The following is a 21,162-nucleotide window of genomic DNA, read 5'->3' as shown; positions in this document are numbered from 1 at the left end:
AGTGACCATTTGTTTAAAGTATAATTTTCTCACAACATGCATTCTTCCCATCTTTGAGTTTCTCCCAACCACTTAATGTTATACAGACGCATTTATGATCAGAATTGCGGTTGTTATTCTCAAGCTTTCTTTAGACCTGGTTCGGCTTCTTGTCTATTGCCGTTCATTTCTGGTCCCCTTATTTCAGAAGTGATATAAATCATTCACAGGGACCTCTGAAAAGAGTAGAGAATGATTCAAGGGCTGAGAAATATTTCTTGCACAGAAGCGTTCAAACATTTTGATTTGTGTTCCTCGGGTCGAGAGAGAGAGAGAGAGAGAGACCTGACAGACCTGACAGACCGAATACCATTAGTGTCACTTCACTGTTGAAGGGGAAAGAGGGAAAAATTTGTAAAGCAAATGGAGTTGGCCTGAGCATGTCGATGATTAATGGAGAAGCTTCCTCAATCCTTTCTTTTCCGAAATTGACTTCTCTTTTGGCCACACATTCATACTCATTGGTCATTAGCGGGCTTTTTTCTCATTTATGTTTGCCCTTGAACTGCTTCCATTACTGTTAAAATAAGGTGAGGAGGACGAGGATAGGGAACAACTGAGTAATCAAGGCCACAGCTGCTTTAAGCTTGACCGGAAAAGCCACGGCACCGAGGCTGTAAAGGGGTGAGGGGGTGAAGAGCCTCCCAAAGGGTGTATGGCGTGGAGGGCGACCATCACGAGAACGAGGCTGTCACTGGCAAACGTCTTGTGAACTTCGGATATGAAGACTGAATCAAAAACGAAAATAAGTAAAAAATATAGATCTAGCGAAGTACTAAGTTATTACCATGTAGACAGTGTTAACACGTCAGTACACACACAAAAAAAAAGACGGGAACACAAAAAGTGCGGAACGCTATGCTGTTTTCTTCGCTCTAATTATATTTTTTCTGATCCAGGTCTAATAAAGAAACTGGATGTCACAGACTTCAGCAGTTAAATAAAAAAAACGCCACTGATAAAGATTCCTGTGTGTGTGTGTGTGTGTGTGTGTGTGTGTGTGTGTGTGTATTGTAATATCAGGCTATATTAATATTTTGCGTGTGAAGTGATTAATCCATCATTGTTTGAGCAATCATTCAAGAGTTGCTGTTTTTATTTAGCATCGTTATCATGAAACTAATATATTTGTGCTCTTTGGAGGTGGCGGCCCAGTGCTAAGCAGGATGCTAAGTGAGTGGTGTTCGCCGGTTCTACGTTTAAGTTCAGAGGCGACTTATACGCTTTGACAAACGTCAAACGTCAAGTGGCAGTTTCACAACATGCTATCTATCAGATAGGAAACTTATCTTTGATTGATGCTTCGGGAAGGAGGAGCACCCAGAATGCTTAAATCTCTTCAAGAATCCCAGTATTTGTCATTGTAGTCAGGGCATTAGAATTGCGCTTTTATTGCAGGTGAGGTCTTATTAACGAGTCATTCAAAGATACTATTACCCGGGTGTCTTACATTGGAAATTCCTCGCTACGAACCCCATCTTATTTTTACCTTTATTTCTTTTTATTATTATTATTATTATTATTATTATTATTATTATTATTATTATTATTATTATTATTATTATTATTATTATTACTTTTTTTTTTACAGGCAGTCTCACAGTGCTTCGTATATTTGAGGTCACTGCTGATAAGAGACCCCAAGATCTGATTCCTTAGATACGACCTGAACAAGTCACCCACGCATATTGGATGCATGGTTAATATTTCTGGTTCCGAAGTGCATGACTTTACACTCGTGAAGGTTGAAGAACGTAATGCCACTTTTTCCAACACCAAACAATGAAACAACGCGCCCCCAGGCGTATGGTCCCCGTTCGTTAGTAGTTAGTCAGAAATCGTGCTGGGTCAAAGGGAATTATATTGGTATCCTCTAGGAACTTGACAAGTTTGTCTAACGAATATCTCGAGGATCTTGTCTACCACTGATGCTAAGCTTATGGGTCTGCAGTGTAAGGCCACGCTCCTCTCTCCTTTTTGAAAATCGGTGTTACATTCACCAGTTTCCGGTCTTGGAGGAGGAGGAGGAGGCAAAGACAACCATTTTTTAGGGGAACGTAAGTGTCGGGGCGAGGGAGGCAGAAGCCTTTCTTTATGTGGTTCCTAGACACAGAGGAGACCCCTTGACGATTGATTTATTGAACTGCGACAATAACCCCTGAGAGAGAGAGAGAGAGAGAGAGAGAGAGAGAGAGAGAGAGAGAGAGAGAGAGAGAGAGAGAGAGAGAGAGAGAGAATGTTAAAGTAGATGTGGGGAGAAGTGGCGTTGGTCGAAGTATTGAAGGAAGGTGAGGCGAAGGAGTGAATGAACGGGGGTTGGGTGGTGGCAAGGCCTTGGGTGGTGGTGGTGGGTAGCTGATGAATGGCCGGAGGTAGCGGAGGGGAGGTGGTGGTGGATATATGAAGCCTAGTTTACCAGCCGCGTAGAAAGCTGGTTAATGTTTTCACCCTGGTTTGCGTAAGTAGAAAAACAGCTTCTAATTCTCGAGGGTGATTTAGTTTTTTGTTTTTTTCAATGTCTGTGATGTGATGTGTGTGTGTGTGTGTGTGTGTGTGTGTGTGTGTGTGTAAGTTTGTCTCTGTCCACACTTAGCGAAATGAACTGTGGTGTCACCTTAAATAAACAATCAATAATCATTCTATTCGGAAAGGGAGAGGAGAGGCGGGTGTTGGGGAAGGCAGAGTGAGAGGGTGGGAGGGTGAGGATTGGTGGTGGGGGTTAGGAGAGAAGGGGGGCTGGGGATGGAAGTAGGAAATATTATGGGAAGTTTGGGGGGGGGTGATGATAGGCTGGAGGGGTTGGAGAGTTGCGGGTTCCAGGTGGGGTGACGGGGGTGAAGGGTGGTCATGGGAGGTATGTTAGGGGACTGGGGAGAGTCTGAAAGGGTTTGGTTAGAGGGTAAGGGGTAGAGTTGAGAAGTGAGGTAGTGAGGGATAGAAGTGCGGGGAGGTAGATGGGGTTGGGATGGGGGTCGAGGTTGAGGCTTGGGGGGACAGGTCGAATCGGGGTTAGGGTAGGGGGTGGGTTGGGAATGGGGGGTAGATAGTAGAGTTTGAGGGCTGGGGTGGAGTTAAGGGATAGAGGTTGAGAGCTGCGAATAGGGGTTGAGAGAGAGAGAGAGAGAGAGAGAGAGAGATTTACATAGAATTACAAAGATATTCAGACCACACAGACCCTATGGTTCAGACTAGTTGGTCTATCCATAAACCTAAGTAAAATTATACCATATCAAACGCCACCAAGACCGTACTTTTACGTTGATGTATATTTTGAGAGAGAGAGAGAGAGAGAGAGAGATCACGTGAGTTAAGGAGTTGCTGATGAGGAAGTGTGAATTGGTGCATCGATAACGTAGTGAAGCCGTCCAATGTAGTAGTATTAATTAAGCACTCGTTTATCTCTCTCTCTCTCTCTCTCTCTCTCTCTCTCTCTCTCTCTCTCTCTCTCTCTCTCATAATATACACCTTATATAATCAGGTTTATTGCACCTGTAACAGATAAAAATAAATTCCTGCTTCGATGTCGCGTCCTTTCCTTCCCTTTCTCGCCCTTTTCACATTGCTATTTTTTTTTTCTTTATTACGCGCCATTAAACCTGCTCTTCTCTCCTTTTCATCCTGTCCTGTTCCAAATACCGATACTAATGATAAGCATTAAAGTGATGCTCTCTCTCTCTCTCTCTCTCTCTCTCTCTCTCTCTCTCTCTCTCTCTCTCTCTCTCTGTTTGTGTGTGTGTGTGTGTGTGTGTGTGTGTGTGTGTGTGTGTGTGTAATTCACTATGGTCTGACCACGCGATAGATTTGCGATCACTAACCAGTACCCTCCTCGAATCATCAAGCTCACAAGTGACGGATCTCTGGGAACGCCTGAAACCTCGCACCCATACACACTAGGGAGGCGGAACATAATCCCGACTGACACCCGGTACCCACTCACTGATGGGTGAACAGGGGGCATGATTAAAAGGAAACTGCCCAATGCCCATCTGTATCCGCTCCGCCTGGAAATCGAACCCGGGCTGTCTCAGTTGTGAGGCGAGCACGCTAGCCACAGAATTTCGGAGATGTGTGTGTGTGTGTGTGTGTGTGTGTGTGTGTGTGTATAATTCACTACGGCACAAGTTGGACTCGTTATTGCCAGCAAGTACCCTTCCGATTTGAGAAAACTCATTATAGTCGATCTCTGGGTACTGCTGGGACCTTCACACACCGCACTCACCATCACCCTTGCTCAAAGTGGATTAGTAACCGCTCATTGTCAGCGGAAGAATCTCGCCCTGAGCGGGGCTCGAGCCTCAGTCGGCCTGGTCGGAACCTAACAGAGCAGAGCTTAATAATTTACTGAGCTATCGAAGCGGTGTGTGTGTGTGTGTGTGTGTGTGTGTGTGTTGACAGGAAATGAGGACAGTCAAATCAAGGGCCAGTCAATTTTTCGAGGATATATTTTTTAGCTTAATTAAATATTGCATGAGAGAGAGAGAGAGAGAGAGAGAGAGAGAGAGAGAGAGAGAGAGAGAGAGAGAGAGAGAGAGAGAGACTATCTTTGTTCTATTTATATTTTTAAGAATGTTGTGGTAAACCTAATGGGAGTTCACTGTGGTCGTAGCGTTCACTGTTTTCTATCGAATTCACTATGTTGTACCGTTCACTGTTCGCCATGAGGTTCACTTTGGTCGTAACGTTCACTGTTCACCATGGAGTTCACTATTATCGTAGAACATTATAAACACATGAATGTTAATGAACGGGTCCTTAGCAAAAGTACAAGACCGGCAAGTTGTGGCTGTAGCCCTCGTGTTTTGGAACAGTTGGGAATCCCATGATAACGTCACAGCTCGTGTGGTTATTGTTGTCAGATGGTTTACAACAGAAAAGTCAGTCTAGTTTCGAAAAAAATGAACGCCTTTCACATAGTTATAACTCCAGTTCGGTCATGGGTTGGGAGGCTCAGGTACCTTTTGTGAGAATTCTCTTTATCTTTGATAGCACGAGAACAAGCGTATCGATATTTGAAACACTATACTACAGGATAAAAATGGAATGTCTCCTAGGTTGGATGAGTCCGGGTTGGTATTCTCACACACTTTCGCCTCACATCAGCTATTTCCAAAGTCCAAAAAGGAGATCAGTCGGGTTTTAATAAGTTTTTTTTTAGGTTCTTGGTACACGAGGAGGGTCAAACTACCACCAGGGCCATTAAACTACCTGGCCAAAACTCGTACAAAAACCTGTCCTAATTATGTGTGCCTGGGCGCTGAAATGTTTAAGAATATGGACCCAGGATGTGCTCCACTTCGAAATAAAATATATATAGAAATCTCAAAAGAGCAAGGCTGAATATTTAAGACTTCAGTTATGCATCAAATAACATGAACTCAAGTCAGCTTCATCTTTTCTTCCTTGCCTCATTTTTCACGCATTATTAAATCAACACGCCATTCTGTTGCTGCTCTCTCTCTCTCTCTCTCTCTCTCTCTCTCTCTCTCTCTCGTCAGCTAGTTTCCCCTTGCACAATAATTTCTCCTCGCACGGTGCGTGGCGGGAGAAGAAAAGGAAGGAAGGAGGGAAATGGTGGAGGGAGGGTCGGAGGGCCGGAGGGAAGGAGGATGAGTTGCCAGTCCAGTCATTTATGTGAAGGTCACATAGTGTATATGCGCCTCTCTCTCTCTCTCTCTCTCTCTCTCTCTCTCTCTCTCTCTCTAGATAGATAGATAGATAGATACATGCATACATACATACATACATATAGAGGACAAATGGGTATACATGGATTAACATATGAAGAGAGAGAGAGAGAGAGAGAGAGAGAGAGAGAGAGGCGCTATATGATGGACGCAAGATACGCACATTCCCCGAGCTCTAGGGATGGAGTCACGTCTCGGTGTAAAAGGCTTATTAAAGTTAGCAGAATCTCAGAGACATGTCTGAAGCTAGACACTAACATTATCAACTAAGTTCTCTTGGGTGAATAATACAAGATCAAGAATATTATTATCGCGCGCTGGTTCACTAACCATTTGGCTAAGGCAGTCATTTTCAACGAAGTCTAGCATCCTGTGCGATTCCCTCTCGGATCCCGTGAGTGTCTGCCAGTCATAAGAGGGGTTGCACGTGACGTCATCAGCAGAAGGCCCGCCATTTTGGGAGGCACATATTTACCACAAGAGAGCTCCTCAGCTTTTCCCCGCTATGTTACTGTGTTGGTGTGTGTGTGTTAGTGGCCCATCTATTACTGTGTGGTGGTGTTCCATCTATTCTATTGGTGTGTGTGTGTGTGTGTAGTGTCTGTTACTGTGTGTGTGTAGGGTGGTGTGTGTGTTATCTATTACTGTGTGAGTGTGGGTGTTAGTGTCCATCTATTACTGTGTTAGTGTGTGTGTTAGTGTCCATCTATTACTGGATCTGGATTAATGATGCGCAGGACACCCGTATAGGTGCATAACACGCATATTTGTTGGCTGTTGGGGGGACGGGGGAGCCGAGTGTGCAGGGGAGGGAAGTGAATCAAATGTAATTGTTTGTGTTGGTGTGTTGTGGTGACAAGTGAGTATGTATTTGTTTTTTGAATGAGTCTATTGTACCGCAGTCTAAAATCTGTTGAGGGAGGCTGTTCCAGTCACGTATGGTGCGTGGAAAGTATGAGTGCTTGTATGCGTCAGTGTTAGTGTGATATGTTTGGTATTTATGGATGTGTGTGTTACGAGTACGTTGACTGTTTGCGTTGTGTAGGTATGTTTGTGGGTCAATGTCAATGTGAGTGTTTGTGATCTTGTACATAAGTGTAAGTCTGTGTGCTTGTCTGCGTATGTGAAGAGGGTCCATGTTTATCTGTTGTTTGATCCGTGCTGTGATTCCAGGCGTTCGAGTGTAATTGTTTGTAATGAACCTAGCCGCCTTGGTGTTGATTTGTTCTAACCTATCAATGTTTCTGTGTGTGTAAGGATCCCACACCGTGGAGCAGTATTCCAGTGTTGGTCTCACAAGTGTGTCATAAGCTATGTGTTTAATGTCAGGTGTGCAGTTATGTAAATTCCTTCTCAGGAACCCCAGTGTTCTGTTGGCTGTGGCACTGATATGGTCTATGTGGGTGTTGAATTTCAAGTTAGTTGAGGGATGGATACCAAGTTACTTGTGTGTGTGAACTGATTCTAAATTTGAATTGTGGAGAGTGCAAGTGTGATGGATGGGGTTGTGCGCTCTGGTGAATCTTAATTGTTTGCATTTGTCTGGTCGGAAGTGCATCTGCCAGGTGCGTTCCCACCGCTCGAGGGCGTCCAAGTCGTTTTGTAGTAGTCTGCAGTCGTCAGTAGTCTTTACTGCTCTAAACAGTAAACTATCGTCGGCAAATAGTCTAGTTATTGTGTGGGTGTGGGTGTTAGTGTCCATCTGTTACTGTGTGGGTGTGGGTTTTAGTGGCCCATCTATTACTATGTGGGTGTGGGTGTTAGTGGCCCATCTATTACTGCATGGGTGTGGGTGTTAGTGGCCATCTATTACTGTGTGTGTTTGGGTGTTAGTGGCCCATCTATTACTGTGTTGGTGTGTATGTTAGTGTCCATCTGTTGCTGTGTGGGTGTGGGTGTTAGTGGCCCATCCATTACTGTGTGGATGGGTGTGTTAATGACCCATCTATTACTGTGGGGGGGGGGGTAGTGGCCCATCTATTACTGTGGGGGTGGGGGTGTTAGTGGCCCATGTATACTGTGTAGGTGTGGGTGTTAGTGGCCTATCTATTACTGTGTGGGTGTGGGTGTTAGTGGCCATCTATTACTGTGTGGGTTGGTGTGTTAGTGGCCATCTATTACTGTGTGGGTGTGGGTGTTAGTGGCCCATCTATTACTGTGTGGGTGTGGGTGTTAGAGTCCATCTATTACTGTGTGAGTGTGTGTGTTAGTGTCCATCTGTTACTGTATGTGTAGGTGGGTGTGTTAATGTTTATCTATTATTGTGTGGGTGTGGGTGTTACTGTCCATCTATTACTGTGTGAGTGTGTGTGTTAGTGTCCATCTGTTACTGTGTGAGTGGGTGTGTTAGTGTCCATCTATTACTGTGTGAGTGTGGGTGTTAGTGTCCATCTATTACTGTGTGGGTGTGGGTGTTAGTGTCCATCTATTACTGTGTGGGTGTGGGTGTTAGTGTCCATCTATTACTGTGTGGATGCGGGTGTTAATGTATCTATTACTGTGTGGGTGTTGATGTTAGTGTCCATCTATTACTGTGTGTGTTAGTGTCCATCTATTACTGTGTGGGTGTGGGTGTTAGTGGCTCATCTATTACTGTTACTGATAGGTGCTACACTGCCACTCGCGGTAGGTAGACAGGGGCTGCCAAGTATAGGTCAGTGGGCTTTTTGCGAACCCCTTACTTTCTTATGCTCTATCTAAACACCGTCCGGGGATGCCCGGGGTTAAATTAGTCATATATTCATTGTTTTTATCATCAAATATATCTTGAAGTTTGATAATAAATGTATATACTGTATGTCCATCATCATTTGGCAGCAAAGTGGATAGTTATATAACGAAGCCTAGCCTCACTGTCCAGATTTTTCTGCATATTCACTTTGATTGTGATATGAAGGCCGGAGGCACGGGCCAGCCATCACCAGGGGGCAGGGGGTCAGCTGATCGCTCGTGCCTCCCAAAATGGCTGACAGTTGTTTTTCCTAAAACAAAAGTGAAGCGGTGTGACGTCAGTGCAACCCCTCTATATCTTGCAGGTGGATGCTGCGGCGCTACGTCGAAGAAGACGATCGTGGGAGGATGGGCGTGGGCTTGGTGGTTTGTCACGGACGTCCAGAGATTGTCCCTTGAGGTATTTCTTTTGTATCAGGGCCATAAATTCTGGGGGGCCAGGGGGGCTATAGCCCCCAAATGTTTTCTATATCGGCCTCAAAATGCCCCTGAAAGTACTTATTATTAAAAAAAAGTTCCCACATCTGTGCATGCTCGGTTCCCCCCCCCCCCCCCCACACACACACCTCATGAACCTATGGTGCCCTCTAGCCCCCCAAAAAATTCTGCCAAAATTCTCTCTCTCTCTCTCTCTCTCTCTCTCTCTCTCTCTCTCTCTCTCTCTCTCTCTCTCTCTCTCTTTTTGTGTGTGTGTGATTGGAAAGAGGCAGCACATGATACACAGGCGCCGAAAGATTCCTTTAGAAGAACCATGTAAGGGCCGAGAATCGGGCTGGAGAGGAGGCGTGACAGAAGACCGTTGTGTGAGGATAAGAGTTTGTCACGCCCAGCTCACCTCCTCCTGGGAGGGGGGGGGGGTAGTTTTGGATGGTGGGGTTAGGAGGGTTTTGGGGAGAGGGTTTTAAGGAGATTGGGGATAGATGGGTTTGTCAGGGGTTTCAGGGTTAGGAGGTAGAGGGGGTAGGGGTTGGGGTGAATGTGGTGGTTGGGCATTAGGGTTGATTCGGGGTTAGAGGCAGGGGGTGGAGGCTAGGAATTGGGGAATGGGGTTAGGGGTGGAGGATGGGGTCATCTCTTCATCTATGTAGTGAAATGCCACTTAGGTTTGTCAACAGCATGTAAGTCTCTTGACAATCTTACTCATTTTTTGGGTGACATTATTGTGGACAAACACACCCAGATCTTTTTCCTTCTTTACTATTTTGTTATTTTAGTTTCCCATTAAGTAATTTCTTGATGGCCATTTAAAACTGATAACCATATAGGGTACCTTGCATTGTTTTGCATTAATTTTTTTTTTCTTGCACATGGCTCTCTACTCACAAATTGTCAAGATCTTTTCGCAGTCTTTTCCAATCCATCTCAGCTTTAATTTCTTTTATGGTTATTGCTTCATCTGCAAATGAGCTTGCATAACTGTTCTTTACTTCCACAATATTGTTGACATTAATTGAAAACATTTTGGATGTCAGCACCAAACCCAGGACTCGGACGTGTCCCCACCGGCTCCGCCTTCCTTCCCCTTCCCGTTTCATTTTTTTGTTGTGCTTGTGCTCTTCCCTGCCATATTCATGCCATTTCATCATTATTGATAAGTATTGCTCTTGCTTGTTGTAGCTGTCTTGTTTTATCAATCTTTTATATTTCTTTTACAACACACGTGGCCACTCAACTCCAAGCTGAATTTTCAATAGAGTTCAAGCTATAAACAAGAGTGCGTCTGAGGCTGTCTCAGGGATACACGGCCATGATGCCGCCGTCGCCCCAAGCCGATGATTGCACACACTTCACTCCTACCCGATTTCAGTTTTTCTCCATGTCAAATAGTAGAGTCAGGAATTCGGCTCGGAGTAAAGTGTGTGCAGCCGTTAGCTTGGAGCGGTGGCGGCACCAAGGCCTTGTATCCAGGAGGCAGCCTCAGACGCACTCTAGTACATAACTTTAGTTCTATGGAAAGTACTGCTTTGACAGTTCACTGAGTGGCCACGTGTGGCGCTGCCTGTATAGCTAATACGGTCCATTCTTTTATGATCACCCCCCCCCACTTAGGGTATAACAGTCTTCCATGATGCGGATGCATCGTGGAAGCCTGCCGCGCGGTCGGGCCCCCCAGCTCATGCAAATGGCAAATGTGACACCAATTTTTAAATCCGGAGACAAAACCCTCCCTGCTAATTGTAGACCTATTTCGCTAAACTCAGTTCCCTGCAAAATTTTAGAACACATACTTCATAGACATATATAATGGACCACTTTGATAGGCAAAACATACTGACTGACAGTCAGCACGACTTTCGGCCCAAACGTTCGTGCGACTCAATTACTTGTGACCACACACATTTTGCACTCCCTGAACAACCCCAAAATTAGACAGGTTGATGCCATAATACTTAACTTTGCCAAAGCCTTCAACAAAGTTCCCCACCAAAGAGTGTTAGCTAAATTAGAATACTATGGCATACGAGGACAACTTTCTAACTGGATTACCACGATTTTGACTTCCCGCAAGCAAAGAGTTGTTCTTGATGGTAGTCAGTCCTCATCTATTCCTGTAACTTCTGGGGCACCTCAAGGCACCGTCTTGGGCCCCCTTTTCCTTTCTTACATTAATGATCTCCCACTATCACCTCCCTCTACTAGTAGACTTTTTGCAGATGACAATTTAGTTTATCGACCCATTTTAGATAGGGACGACTCTCTTCAACTACAGGACGATTTAGCTGCACTTGAAGACTAGGAAGCCATGTGGCAGATGACGTTTATACCAGACAAATGCCATCACATCCGTTTCATCCGTACTAACAAACCTATGCCCTTCATTTACAAACTCCATGACACAAAACTAAACACTGTCTCTTCACACAAATACCTGGGCTTACACATCTCAGCAGACATGCGGTGGAACACACACATGAGGAACATCAGGGCCAACGCTCACGGAGCCCTGGGGTTCCTGCGTAGGAATCTTAGCTGGTGTAACACAAGCATCAAAATTCTTGCACACATAACACTCGTTCGGCCACACATAGACTATTGTGACACTGTCTGGGACCCACACACTAACAATAACATGAATGAATTAGAGGCCATACAAAACAAAGCTGCAAGATGGGCCAGACGTGATTGCAGACACACTACATCAGTCATTTTGCTTAAACAAGACATAAAACTAGACCCATTAGCAACACGAAGACAAATACACAGACAACAAATGCTATATAAAATTACAAACAATTTTGTAGACTTAAGCAGACACTTATTTACACCCGACAACTACACGATCCACTAGAGGCAGCCACAACCTTAAATACCACACTTACCAGACTAACACTAGTATATTCAATTATTCATTCTTTCCCCGCAGCATCCAAGAGTGGAATCATCTCCCATCTCCTGTAGTTAATAGTCCCACTCTTGACACATTTAGGAATAGGATCATCAGTCATTATCGCCCTAATCCTAGCCTTCTACCATATCCCAATACCTTTCCTCATCCTAACCCTTATCCTAATCCTGTCCTGTCCACATTAGCTATGTTTCTGTAAGTGTCTAGCATATATCAGTACAGTTTCCTGCCATTTGGACACACCGGTAAGCCACCACCCCCACCCCCTCACAATCCACTCGTCGCTGCTTGCCGCATCTTTTGCCTCTTGTGTCAACAATGGCAGGCAAGCGTACAGGCAGGGTAATGTTCGTATAATGAAGGTGCAAGATGAAGACGAGGGATACTTTTATTTTGAGAAAACAATAATCAATAATTTTGTGATAAAAGGACCGTAGTTTTCCAAATGGAATGATTTATGCACAAAAACATGTGTCTTTCTTTATGAATAAGCATTCATCATACACATATATATTGAGACTGTCATATAGTGCTATAAAATGAGCGGAAAACTCCGCAAAAAAGAATTTTGCAGGGCTCAGAAATCATACGTCTGGCAGCACCACTAAGGGAGCCAAGTTTAAAGCCTCAGCAGGACATTTAAAAAATGGCAATTTCTGACTTTGCCTCTTTTTTCTCTAATTTTTGGATCATTTTGATTCATATGGACCAAAAAAAAAAAAAAAAAAAAAAAAAAAGGTTTTGGCTGATCCCTTACGGGTAAAGGGCTCTAGAAGAGTCACAGCCTTGGTAATTTCTAATTCCTCTTTATTCAGACACATGCCATATGTTCCCAATGGACAGAGTAGTGGTTAATGAGTAGGCATTGCTGTCCGAAGCGCTGAATCTAATAGATCAAATTTCCTCTTGTTTCACATCTTGGATAAGTTTCTTAATAGGTAGACTGTGCTGTTCTTGAAACTGATGCAATTTATCTGACACTTTTACATTGTGGGGAAAGTACACAATGACCTTTACTTTCTCCTGCAAAATTTGAACCCCCTCTGTGTTTTGAATGAATCTTGTACTGCCAATTTTAATGTGTCAGCGAAACACGGTACGTGATGTAGACTCATGATACTACTCATATCTGAAGCCATATTGGCAGTGTTGTCAGCAGCAACACTACTTATATTATCTATTTATATATTTATTGATTGATTTATTAATGTACTCATATTTCTGTATCCCTCTTTGCTACAGGTGATCACTCTAAACCCTCGCTGCGAGAACGTGGAAACCTCCCTGGGTGTACAGGTGACAGTGACGGGTGTGGCACAGGTCAAAGTGATGAAGGAGGAAAAAGTGCTCAAGATTGCCTCAGAACAGTTCCTGGGCATGACCCCCGAGGACATCAGGGGCACTATTCTCATGACCCTTGAGGGCCACCTCAGGGCAATTCTTGGTAAGGCAAAGTCTTAATCTTATTGGTGTCAATATTTCTCTGTGTGTATGTATAATATGCTGTTATCAATCTATTCATCTATATTTCTATCTATATCTATATCTATATCTATCTATATCTATATCTATCTATATCTATCTATCTATCTATATATATATATATATATATATATATATATATATATATATATATATATATATATATATATAGATATAGATATAGATAGATAGATAGATAGATAGATACAGATATACTTTATTTATTTATTTACTTATTTAATGCTTAGGCTTGCCAGGATGACCCACAAAAGATAAATGAGTATATAGCCAGAGCAACATACATTTCATCTTCAGCCCATAGGATAGGAATCATAGATGTTTCACTCATTTCCCTCTCCAGCTACCTTGACGGTTGAGGAGGTCTATCAAGACCGTGATCAGTTTGCTCAGCTGGTGAGAGAAGTTGCAGGCATGGACGTGGGTAGGATGGGCATTGAGATCCTATCCTTTACCATTAAGGTAAGACAGAGAAGATGATAAGGTAGCAAGCTAACAACTACTGGTTTAACCCGGTAGCAGCGGGGATCATGTTTCTTAACGGTCCCTCCAAGTGAGAAAAAAGAGAAAAAATCACCCCTAACACAAACCATTTCATAATATATATCAAAGCATTTGTGATCAGATTATGTATCATCTATTTTGGGGGTTTATATCATGGCACAAATTTGGCCCGTCGCTGCTACATGGTAAAGCCACACATTCGGCCTGTCGCTGCTACCGGGTTAACACATGGATTCCATTTTAGGAGGAAATAGGTATATACGTGTAGAACAATAGGAGTTTTGCAAAATATCACGTGTTTCCATTATTATTTCCTCTTGTAGTATTCATGAGACAGATTTGAATATTGTAATTTTGGAGTAGATTGTATGAAAGTTATTTTTGTATTCTTTAATATAAAGTACCATAATTTTAAGTGTATATAAAACTAAAAAAACAAGGTCTCAAAAATCTGTCCTATACACTGAAGTTTATAATTTTTGGCCTCCCTCCATGAAAAGTCACGCCCCTCCACCCACTCACCTGATCCATCATTTTCTCTGCATTTGCAGATATTTTTTATCTGATGATTATGTTGCCCCTTAGAAACAATGGAAGGTAAAAGTAAATTGAAATGCATTTTTTTTGTATTTTTTATATTCATTGAATATAGCCTTGAATATTCAGGTACATCTTGTACACTGAAAAATGTGGTAAATGATTTATTTTCTTCCTGATTTTTAGCAACCTTCAAATGCAATTTTTCTTGACTGTAATTAGAAAGTGTTGGTGAGATAAGGTGCCTTGTATATTTTTAAGGTACTAATGTGATGAGAGTGAGAGAAGTATCTTAGCAGCTGGGTTGCTTTTGAACTATTTGTATGGTGAGATATTGTACAGTGATGGAGTACTGAAAATATATCGAAGAAATTCTAGGTAGTTACTCACTGTAAGCTGCTTTGAACTTTTCATTTTACCCAATCCTTACCCTGATTTAGCACAGAAGTGCTAAGAGTCAGACCATGAGATTTATGATACTGAGTCATTGATTGAGAAGTGAAAGTTTGGAATGAAGTATTGAGGTAGAAAACATTGAGTGTGAGTAATTTATTCCAGGATGTGTATGACCGTGTGGAGTACCTCTCATCTCTTGGAAAGTCCCAGACTGCAGCTGTCAAGAGGGATGCTGATATTGGTGTTGCTCAGGCTAACAGGGATGCTGGAATAAGGGTAGGTTTATCTCCCCCCCTCCCCCTCCTTCTCACACACATACAATGAGGTCAGTGCTAAGGAATATTTTGCACAAGTCTCATTGTATACAGTGGTTTTGTCATGTAAAGCCTTCACTTATTATGAGACTGTAAATAACAAATACTTGTGTGAAAATTGATATGCATTCTGCACTACTGTGTAACTCACTCAAGTTATAGTATCAACACTCTCAACTGCCTCTGCTCTGATGACTATATTCATTATTCAACATTGTTTTAAGCATTAATTGTTTTTTTTTTTTTATCTTGCTTAAACAGTGGACAGAAAATGCTTAGCAGCCATGCCATTCAAAACCTTGTAGGTAAATCATAAAGGTGTATTGCTACTCTTTTATTGTATTTATTTATTTATTTATATTTTTTAAATATTGCCCCATAGTGCCAGTAGACTTTATTAACTAGGTTAACAACTAGGTAAAGGCACACACAGGCACAAACACCTTCTGTATCATATATTGAGTATACCAACGATTTAAAAGCAATTATAAAAATATATTTTACAGTGAAGGTACAAATACTTCTATGACTAAGATACACTGAAGCTAAAAATATCATGACATCTAATAGCCCAAAATAATTGCAATACCAGTCATTTTACTATTCATCAAATAAATGGGGATTAACTACTATGGTAATTAGACAAGTAAAATATGACAGTATTTTGGTATTTGTTTAGCCACCTGGAAACAAAAAAAGTAATCTATGTGATTGTTTACAGATGGTATTGGACATACCTGTTGTGGTCTCCAGACATAATTGTATGGTGGTTTGGTGGTTTAGACGTGTATTTATGACCACCCTTGCATTCTAGATTTGAACTGGTTGTTTGACTATAACATGTTTAAATGCCAGTTTAAAGACTGTATGAAGTAGGAAAATATAGTATATTAAACAAACTTTTCTGTTAAATAGTCATAATAGGATATCAATTTGCATACTGCACCACTGAATCTTATCTATTCTCCCTCTTCTTTGTGTGCAGGAAGCAGAGAATGAAAAGACAGCAATGGATGTGAAGTATACCACCGACACGAAAATTGAAGACAATGCCAGGATGTACAAGCTCCAAAAGGCCCAGTTTGATCGTGAAATCAACACGGCTGTAAGTCATGATAATTTTTCATTAAGAAGTCGTTGATAATAAGTTGTCTTACCTTCTGGTGGAAGATTAGTGAGCATGAAGCATATGTTTTGTGTCTCATCTTGTAAAAGACAAATATTTATTGGCCTGATACTTTACTTATTGCTTTAATAACCTCAGATTGATTGGAAAGATGTTTAGCATATCCTTTGAGGCTGTATTGTGTTGATTCCTCATTTAAAATTTCCAAATCTTTTATTTGAGGCAAAGATTTTTCAAGGCAATTTTTTTCTTGATGTAACACTGATGCCTGCTCCCATAAATTTGACCTTTGCGTATTTACCCATTTGTAGTCTACTGGGCCCAAGCTAAGCTCCAATAGTCCCATCTCCATATCTTAATTTATCCAGCCTTTCCTTCATTTGTTGGACACTGTTCACCACCACCTCTTCCCACAAGCTGTTCCATGTGTTAACAGTTTATGTGGAAAAATGTGGAAAAAAGTCACTCAAACAGGTTCCTTTATTAAGTTTCTTCCCATGTCCTCTCAGCCCGTGTTCTCGTAGTTAAGAAGAGATCATCTATCCACCTCATCAAACTTATCTCCCAACTTATACAGCGTGATCAGATCTCCTCTCTCCCTTCTTTGTTCCAGTGTCGTCAAGTCCATCTCCTTCAATCTGTCTTCATACAGCATATTGGAGAGTTCTGGGACCATTTTAGTTGCAATTCTCTGTATCCTTTCCAACTTTCTGGTATCCTTCTTTTTGTGAGGCGACCACACAACCACAGCGTATTCAAGCTTTGGTCTTATCATTGTTGTTATTATTTTCTTCATCATTTCTTTGTCCATAAAATGGAATGATACCCTTATATTTTGCATCATCCTGTTGGTTTCTCCAAACAACTTGTTTATGTGCTTTTTGGGGGATAATGTGTCTTGCATCGTTACTCCCAAATCTTTTTCTTCATGTACCACTTTTAAGTTTTCTTCTACCTCTCTTTTTATAATTTCTTCCATCTTCTTCTCCATGTCTTCATTTGTTCCCATCACACTCCTCTCTCTTTCCATTTTCAAAATTTGTATCATGTTTTTTTTTTTTTTTTACATCTTCGGTTGTGCTATTTCTTTTTGGCTTTGTGTGATGGGTGAGCCTTGATATAGTGTATTTAATGTTTGCATATTTATTTCAGAAAGCAGAAGCTCAGCTGGCCTATGAGCTGCAGGCAGCCAAAACCCGTCAAAAAATCAGGAATGAAGAGATTTCTATTGAAGTGGTGGAGCGAAGGAAGCAGATTGAGGTGAGTGACAGCAAAAAAAGTTATTGCAGTTGGTCTGGGTTATTGCACTCATACATTTGCAATTAAGTAAATGCTTCACTTATATCTGCTACCATGGCAATGCTTTTTTGGCATATGCTTATGGACATATATGAATGGAAGTGTAGCCAGTTTCAGGAATATTTTATTTATTTGCATAGGATAAGAGTGAAGAATTTAGCAGTGATTCAATTGGTTATACACAGCAATAGGCGTGCAAATACTTCAGTTTAGAAATGCAGTATTGTACTGTAGGAAAAATATAGGAGCTTTAGATTGATATCATAAATGAATCTTTATGTCCATAGTGCCTGTAGTTTGTAATGTAACACTTGTGATTGGGAAATAAACCAGTAACAGTATTTCCTAGGGGAAAAACATTTGTCAAATGCAAGATTATTGTTGCCTAATATGATTTAGTGTTGTCTGGAAATTGAATAATCGCCAAATGGGAAAATACGGTTGCCACTTGAGAATTAGGATAGCAAATCATTGGAGTCACCAAATATGAATTCGACAAATCGGAATGTTGAATGTGAGACTTTACAGTATGACTGGCAGATTCACAAAAAAATGCATTGGTACGTTATTTATTTATTTATTTGTTTATTTTTGTGGGTGCGTATGTTTATTTACCTATTTGTAATATACATGGCCTGAGCTTCAGCTTAGACAGTCGTCTCCCAATCTATATTTGTCCAGCTTTTCCTTCATTTTATGGACACTGCCCGCTTCAACAATGTCTTTGCTAACCCCATCCCAAGAATCCACACTCCTGTATGAAAAACTGAAATTATTTAAGTCTTTCAAACAAGTCTCAATTTCTTATTGTGTCCTCTTAGTTGCCTCCTCCCTTTCATCTCGATTAAATCATTTCTATCCAACACTTCCATTCCACTCGTATTCCTGTACAACGCTATCGTGTGTGTGTGTGTCATATTCATTGAAAATAATGCACACTGTTGACTCACATTTAACCCCTTCAACACGAGGATGCGTATACTGCATCCTTGTGTGTCCTGTACCATATCCGAGGACGTGCATACTGCATCCTGGGTTGTTTTAGCCAGTATATGAGTTATTTCATCTCTGTATATTTATGCTTACATCTCAAAATTATCAATTAATTTAAGTTTCTATATGTGCACCATTTAATTCTGCATGTTTTCATATATAATACATAATGATTATGTTAAGTTTATGGCTGAAAACTTGTTATATTCAATAGCGACATTTGAAATTTGGCGAGCGCAGCGATCCCAGATACGGCGTGGGGTGCTGTTTTGGTCCGGCAGTAGTGAAGGGGTTAATGCACTGTGGCCGGTGTGCCGCACCTACCCAGTGGCTAGCTATGGGCATTTAAATTTATGGAATAAAAAAAAGAGAGAAATGAAAAGAAAACCCCAGTAATAGATGTTTTTAGCCCAGACAGTGTTCCCAGAGCATAAAACTCAATTTTGTATTTAAAAAAAAAAATTATATATAATTTCACAGCTAACTCTCCCCTTTAGGCTGTAAGAAAAAATAATAAACATTGACAAATGAACCAGCATTACATTACTAATAAATCTGAAAATTGCTATGCCTCAAAGCTTTTGCTGGGTTATATAGCCTCATGATTATGTCACCAGTACAGCCAGTGTTGAGGGTGGGACATTAGTGCTTGAAGGTTATTTCAATTTATAGTATGGTCCATTCCTTTACTAGTCACTTTTCTTTCTATTTGTTGTCCTGTTTCTTCGCACCCTAGCCTTATTATATGGGAAATAGTTGTTAATTTCACTAACTTAGTTTATGCATTTTTAAGCAGTAGGTACTATAGTGTTAATGTTTAGAAACTACTATATCACTACCTGATTTGGTAAATAGGTGGAGGAACAAGAGGTCAAGCGAAAGGAGAAGGAACTCATTGCAACAGTGCGCCTCCCTGCTGAAGCTGAGAGCTACCGAGTGGAGACTATTGCCCAGGGCAAGCGTACACAGGTGAGAAATTACCAGGTGTTTTTTCATCACATCAATGTCCTTCCAAGCGTATGGATCAGTGGGACTCATCAGCAACCAGTCTCTGCTAGTTAAATGTTTTAGTAAAGTAAGTATCAGGCATAGTGAGGTAGCTACTTGCCTTTTTTATTTTATTTTGTAACTTAAGTCTGAGGGAGCCATTGTGAAGATTCCTTTTCAGAATAAATAAATAAAGTTACTTCTGGTTCTCTGCTTGTCAGTGAAGAAAAATTGTCTTCTGCCTTACAACAGGACAGTTCTTTTAACCCTAATTTGAATAAACAAATGTCATTTGGTTCAGAGATTTCTGTTTAAAATTTATACGTCAACATGAGGTCACCAGCTTTAAAGAGCCCCCCACTATTTTGAAAATTACTTTATGATACCTGTCACTAGCTTTGCTGAGAGTAGGGATGCAGTTTTAATAATTAGTGGATAAGCAGTATGTAATTATGAATAGGGATGAGAAATAGAAGAAAATAAAAGATTAAACAAGAATAGGCTAACAAGAATAGGTTAATTATCTTGGTTATTCAGAGACTCTAAACTGTGTTTGTTCCTTGAGCATGTACTGTGTGTTTGGTAGAGGAGTATGAATGTATTAACCATAGCTGGGCGTTATCGCGATAAGTTATCGCGATACTTTATCGCTGATAACAAAATCGGATTATCGACCATCCGCTACTTATTTAAATATATATCGGTATCTTCGTTACTTTTGTAACCAAACTAGCGATAATCGCTACTTTTATTCCGCCTCTCAGGAAATTTTTTTTGTCTCCTTACTGCGCATGCGTGGCCCGGTGTTGTATGAAAAAACTTCGCGGTATGAAATATCTTCGGTGATGAGATTTCATACTTAGGTCATGAAAATTAAAACACTAGGTTATTATTTTTTATGCTACTCAAAAATCAATATATCATAGAGAAAAATCATTTAACTTTGCCCCAAAAATGATTATTCACTGCCTCAAATTTGATATTCCATATTCGTTTGTGAGCATGTCATGGCATTGAAGGCACCCGGTGTTGTGTTATTTGGTGTCCCATCGTCAAAAGCTGGCGGTTTTGTGTACAAACACTGGTCTCTCGTGAACTGCGCATGCTCAGACCGTTAAGTGTAGCCCTGTACAGTCTCACAATGCTTTTTTAACACATTTAAGAGTTGCTGGAAAGCTGAATCAAACATACAGTACCACCATCCTCGCTGTTTCTATAACGACGTACACTTTGTACATATAAATACAACTCGTACAGTGTCGTCCTAGAAACAGCGAGGATGGTGGTAGTTGTACTATATGTCTGATTCAGCCTTCCAACAACTCTTAATTACGGTTTAAAAGCTTTGTGAGACTGTACAGGTCTACGCTTGCTGGTCTGAGCATGCACCGTTCACGAGAGACCAGTGTTTGTAAACAATTTTTGACGGTGGGGACGCCAAATAACACAACACCGGTTCAGGCATTTCTAGTATTACCGTCCATATGTACGTGTCAACGTGTGGTTTTAAGGTTTTGTAAGTTTCCTAAAATACAGATAATGAAAATTTTAATTCATCAATGTAGTTCTATCTGAAATATCAATATAATATCGTTTTCGCCTATCGGACTTATCGCTAGATAGTATAGGAATTGTGGATTTATATCGGGTATCGGTTATCGGTTATCGCCTATATTTGTGTCTCTAGTTAACGAATATCGGTTATCG

At 41.2% G+C, this 21,162-nt stretch overlaps 1 protein-coding gene across 3 annotated transcripts in view; it reads left to right on the top strand.

Moving 5' to 3' along the window:
- Positions 1 to 21,162, top strand: part of LOC126981102 (flotillin-2-like) — a 53,482-nt gene that overhangs the window by 16,316 nt on the left and 16,004 nt on the right. For all 3 annotated transcript variants that reach the window (XR_007733739.1, XR_007733738.1, XM_050831802.1), the window contains exons 2-8: positions 8,759 to 8,853; positions 13,042 to 13,243; positions 13,643 to 13,761; positions 14,899 to 15,012; positions 16,036 to 16,155; positions 17,329 to 17,436; positions 19,324 to 19,437. Coding sequence is in view for 1 of the 3 variants with exons in the window: in XM_050831802.1 (XP_050687759.1) it covers positions 8,759 to 8,853; positions 13,042 to 13,243; positions 13,643 to 13,761; positions 14,899 to 15,012; positions 16,036 to 16,155; positions 17,329 to 17,436; positions 19,324 to 19,437 (872 nt within the window). In the remaining 2 variants the exon portion in view is untranslated. The remainder of the gene's footprint in view (positions 1 to 8,758; positions 8,854 to 13,041; positions 13,244 to 13,642; positions 13,762 to 14,898; positions 15,013 to 16,035; positions 16,156 to 17,328; positions 17,437 to 19,323; positions 19,438 to 21,162) is intronic.

Source organism: Eriocheir sinensis, chromosome 46, assembly GCF_024679095.1.
Source record: "Eriocheir sinensis breed Jianghai 21 chromosome 46, ASM2467909v1, whole genome shotgun sequence".
In the NCBI taxonomy this organism is placed as follows: domain Eukaryota; kingdom Metazoa; phylum Arthropoda; class Malacostraca; order Decapoda; family Varunidae; genus Eriocheir; species Eriocheir sinensis.
The sequence above is the reverse complement of the archived record's forward strand: the minus strand, read 5'-3'. Positions and strand labels throughout refer to the sequence as shown.